At 35.7% G+C, this 4,189-nt stretch overlaps 1 protein-coding gene across 4 annotated transcripts; it reads left to right on the plus strand.

Moving 5' to 3' along the window:
* LOC144549490 (F-box protein At4g22280-like) lies at nucleotides 1–3,380 on the plus strand. Of its 4 annotated transcripts, none has more exons than XM_078298242.1 (4): nucleotides 1–74; nucleotides 860–1,817; nucleotides 2,263–2,412; nucleotides 2,737–3,380. In XM_078298242.1, exons 2-4 carry the CDS (start codon nucleotides 867–869, stop codon nucleotides 2,947–2,949), a joined length of 1,314 nt encoding a protein of 437 aa, XP_078154368.1. In that variant the 5' UTR covers nucleotides 1–74; nucleotides 860–866; the 3' UTR covers nucleotides 2,950–3,380. The 4 variants fall into 4 exon arrangements, with proteins under 4 accessions (XP_078154368.1, XP_078154367.1, XP_078154370.1 ...); XM_078298241.1 differs by lacking the exon at nucleotides 1–74 and adding an exon at nucleotides 91–183; XM_078298243.1 differs by lacking the exon at nucleotides 1–74 and having other exon boundaries at nucleotides 199–1,063; nucleotides 1,196–1,817.
* Nucleotides 3,381–4,189: the final 809 nt, after the last annotated feature.

The raw sequence follows: 4,189 nt of genomic DNA on the forward strand, positions 1-4,189 counted from the left end.
CTCCCTCTTTGCTGCCTCTCTCTACTGAACTCCCCCTGCGCCGCTTCTCTACTCTGTCGCGCTGGCTCCTCTAGGTAAACTCTATCTCTTCATTTTTAAACATTTTCTTGCAAAAGAAAAAGTAAATTAAATAGAGAGGCACTAGATCGAAACCCCCTCCTTTGCTCGATTCTCTTCATACTGGTATACGTCTTGTTTTTCTCTTTTTAAGTTATGTTTGATTAGGGTAAAATAGCCATTAATGGCTGACTTGAAAGCTTGAATGCGTGCTTGCATGTTTGGTTCCTTACCTGTTCATACTCGAATTTTCTGAAATTGAGATTTTTTTTCTTGATGCTATCTATGATCTGGGGCATGGTTGAAATTGTAGAAATTTAGAAACAGAAATGTGTAAGTTGCATAATAAATGTTGTAATACACTGTGAACTGTTTTACAACTCAGCATTTTTAATTGGGTGGCTTACTGAAGTTTGGTCTTGATTTAGAAGATTAATGGTAGTACTGCTGTGTTAATGGGTTTTATATTTTGTGTTTTGACTGAAACCCTATAACTCAGCATAAATTGTATTTCAAATCAGTTCGCATTAAATTTATTTGCTTAGTCTGGTCTGATAATTTTTCTGACCAATTTTCAACTGATATTATTGGCATTATCGGAACCCTGCAACTTGCCACGGCAAAGGAAACATCTCCAGTCTAACAATTTATTGTGATATGTTCATCTAAATTAAGATCTGTAGATTCTTTTCTAATTTAAGATATGTTCATCTTAATTCTTGAAATTAAGATATGTTCATCTTTTCTAAATTAAGATATGGTCATCTTAACAAAGCTGGACATGTTTTATGCATTTGTGAAGGTAAAATATGATGAATATCAAGGCACAAGGTAGTGAGGGGAGTTATGGCATTGATAGGATCAGTAGCTTGCCTGATGATGTTCGCACACATATCCTATCTTTTCTTAGTACAAGAGAGGCCGTGCAGACATGCATCTTGTCCAAAAGATGGATAAACACATGGGCTTCTGTGCAGGATCTCAAATTTGACATTTTAGATTTCAGGTTGCCAAAGTTTCTTGATGGTGAAATGGCTGTAGAAGAATTTGTGACCAAATTCAAATTATTTGTGAAAAATGTGTTGGAGAAACGAGAGACATCATGTGTTAACATATTTCAACTTTGGTTGGATTCTAGGTTTTACTTTCCTCGCACTCAAGCTGTTGCCGATTATATTGGTGATGTGATGAAGTTGGGGCCTCGAGCGTGCTTAGTCAAAATGGGTTTGTGTGAAAATTTGAATTTAAACATGGATGCCATTTTCACTTGTGCATCACTAATACATCTGCAGCTGCAGCTGTGTCTCTCTGTAGAAGTCAATCATTTTGAAGCTATAGAACCCAACTCAGTAAACCTTTCTTGTCTTAAAACACTTGACCTTGATGGTGTTACAATGAGCGATGACTCTTTGAAGAAGCTTTTGTTGGGGTGTCCTGTGCTTGAAGTATTAGTGCTACAAAATTGTTATATCAGCATTATTGAGATATGTTCCAACACTTTGAAGAAGTTGATTCTTAGTAGTGGTTATCACATAATGAGATTGCATATTTCCACGCCTAATCTCGTGTATTTGAATATTATAGTCAGTGCTATGGGGAAAACTCTGTTGCTTAATATGCCATCGCTTGTTGATGCCTCCATCTATATTCCTGGTTTGTGTGATCAAGGTAAATATGTTACGAGGTTACCCAAGCTTATTCACAGCCTTTCAAATGTTGAAAGCTTACGTCTTGATTATTATTGGTCCAAGCTGCCAAAGGTATTTTCTCTTTGCAAAATATTGGAAACAAAAATCTTCATTGCTTCTACTTTTGCATATACTCTTTGTTGGCTTTATTTTTGTTACTTTAGAATTAATAAAACCCTGCTCCTGTTATATACATATGCACTCCAAAGTCTAACGAAGCCCGGTACATACCCTTATTGTTTATTAGGACAATATTAAACAAACTCATATAATATCATCTTTCTAAATTGATTGGCTCTTGATGCTGTCTGCCATAAATACACTTTGTTTTCAACTATAATTTAGATACAATTCATAATATTAAATGTACATGATATTTGTTTGTGGTTCTTGGAGTCAACACATCCTATGGCTATAATAAGCCCCCCAAAAGTTCTCATTTGTAATTAGCTTTTTTATTTTCCTTTTTGCTTTTTCTCTGGAACATGGTTTTTATTTTACTTTGTAATGAAAATAGGTACTAAAGAAGGATTTTTCTGATTGCCTAATGTTCAACAACTTAAAGCGCCTGGAACTAGTGAATATGGGTTTGCATGACTTTGATCTTGCATCATTTTTCCTCCATCACTCACCTAAGCTACAGGAGCTCACCATAAACAACATCTGTGTAATCTCTCTCTCTCTTTCTCTCTCTATCTCTCGGTATTGCTACTGGTACTTATTATTTTCCCATGCCTCAATTAAGGGAGGCAGACAAAAACAAAGTCAATTAATGAGATGGTAGAAAATTCCAATTTGATCGAATAAAAAAATGATAAGCTTCGAGTATCTATAGTTAATAGACTTGCTAGGAATGGACGTAGATCAGGACTTAACAATATAGTAAAGGTGGTGTGTAACTATGTGTTGTTGATAATAGTCCCCTCAATTAAGTTCTTGTCGAAGGATCTTTGATCAATGAAACATATAACTTGTTTTGTTACAATTGAAGGCATGGAAGAGCAAATGTTTGGAGATAACTAAGGAGGGACCGAGAGATGCATTAGTTCAGCGGGAGTACCTTCAGACCGTTAGAATTTCGGGACATTATAGAGTTTTTGATCAGCTGATCAACAAGTTGCTTGCCCATGTTAAGATCATCGGTGAAATTCATACTCCGACAAGAACCTTGTCCATGGTAACTTGGGGGAGCTTTCATGCATGACTCGCTTGTATTAATATTATCTAATATGTGATATCTTTTGGGTGTTATGGCAAACACTGAACCTTAATTACTGGGTGCTTCTCTGGGTGAGTTTTGTATTTTCCTAGTATTTTGTTGGTGTGGATGTAATTTTGGGATGCAGGGGGCTTTAATAGATGATTTGAGTACCATGGTGGATTTTGGAAACTGGTACTTTTGGGGATGTGGTGGTACTGGTAGTGGTTTGGGAGGGTTTGGTACCAGTACCTTACAGGGCAATTACTATGGAGAGGTGATTTTCTTTTCCCACCCCTCTTTTGTTATACTATTATGTAAACTGTTGAGGCTTCTGCAATGCAACTTGTGTTGTATTGATGCCATTGGGTTTCCATAATATTGACTTTTAGTAATTATTTTTATATGTTGATATGATTATGTGCGAGGTTTGCAAATGTAACATCCTTATGGCCTGAATTTCACTCATAATTGCAATGTTGTCATTTTATCTTGTTTGAAGTTTGGTCTATAGAAATTTCTATTTTGTTTTGCCTTTTGTAAAATAAAAAAATCGTTTTAAGACCAAAGTTGTAATTTTATAATTACAAGAAAATACTAGTAATTAATGGAAATTATTCCCGTTAAAAGGATCAACAAGCAAATAAGTCTTATAAAGACTTGTGGCTTTTACAGAACCCAAAATAAATCTGGACATAAGACAAGTTGAAGGTCCAGATCAACAAGTTTGATTGAGGGATGATATATAGTTAGGTTGTTATCGTGTGCTAATGTCAGGTGTGGTCAAGCTTTGATTTCATGGCAGAATCAAGCTGAGGATCTTGTTGGTACGTAGGTCTATGCAAACTCTATATGACTGACGATCTTTTTTCTATCAAATGCAAAAAGGGATTTAAAAAGTTACTGACCTGATGCATTACAGCAAAGCATGACACGTGTACTGGTCACGTGGTGTCATTTGTGTGTCGCGTGTTGTGACTATTTGCCTCATGTGTAATTATGACCACTAGATATCAAATAGTGAATCCTTAATAAACTAACTTAAATTATGAAAAAAATAGTTAAATGTGATCAAACTTTACATATCAAATTGGTCACAACAGAGCATTAGCACGACACGTGACCCAAGTCACAGAGTGACTAGTCACGACACGGCACGCATGCCAAGTATTTAGATCCTATAATGCAAAAGACTAGTGCATGATTAATTTCCGTTGTAGGATATGGAATTACAATTGGAATTCAG

Source organism: Carex rostrata, chromosome 35 (genome assembly GCF_964058835.1).
Source record: "Carex rostrata chromosome 35, lpCarRost1.2, whole genome shotgun sequence".
NCBI classification, from domain to species: Eukaryota; Viridiplantae; Streptophyta; class Magnoliopsida; order Poales; family Cyperaceae; genus Carex; species Carex rostrata.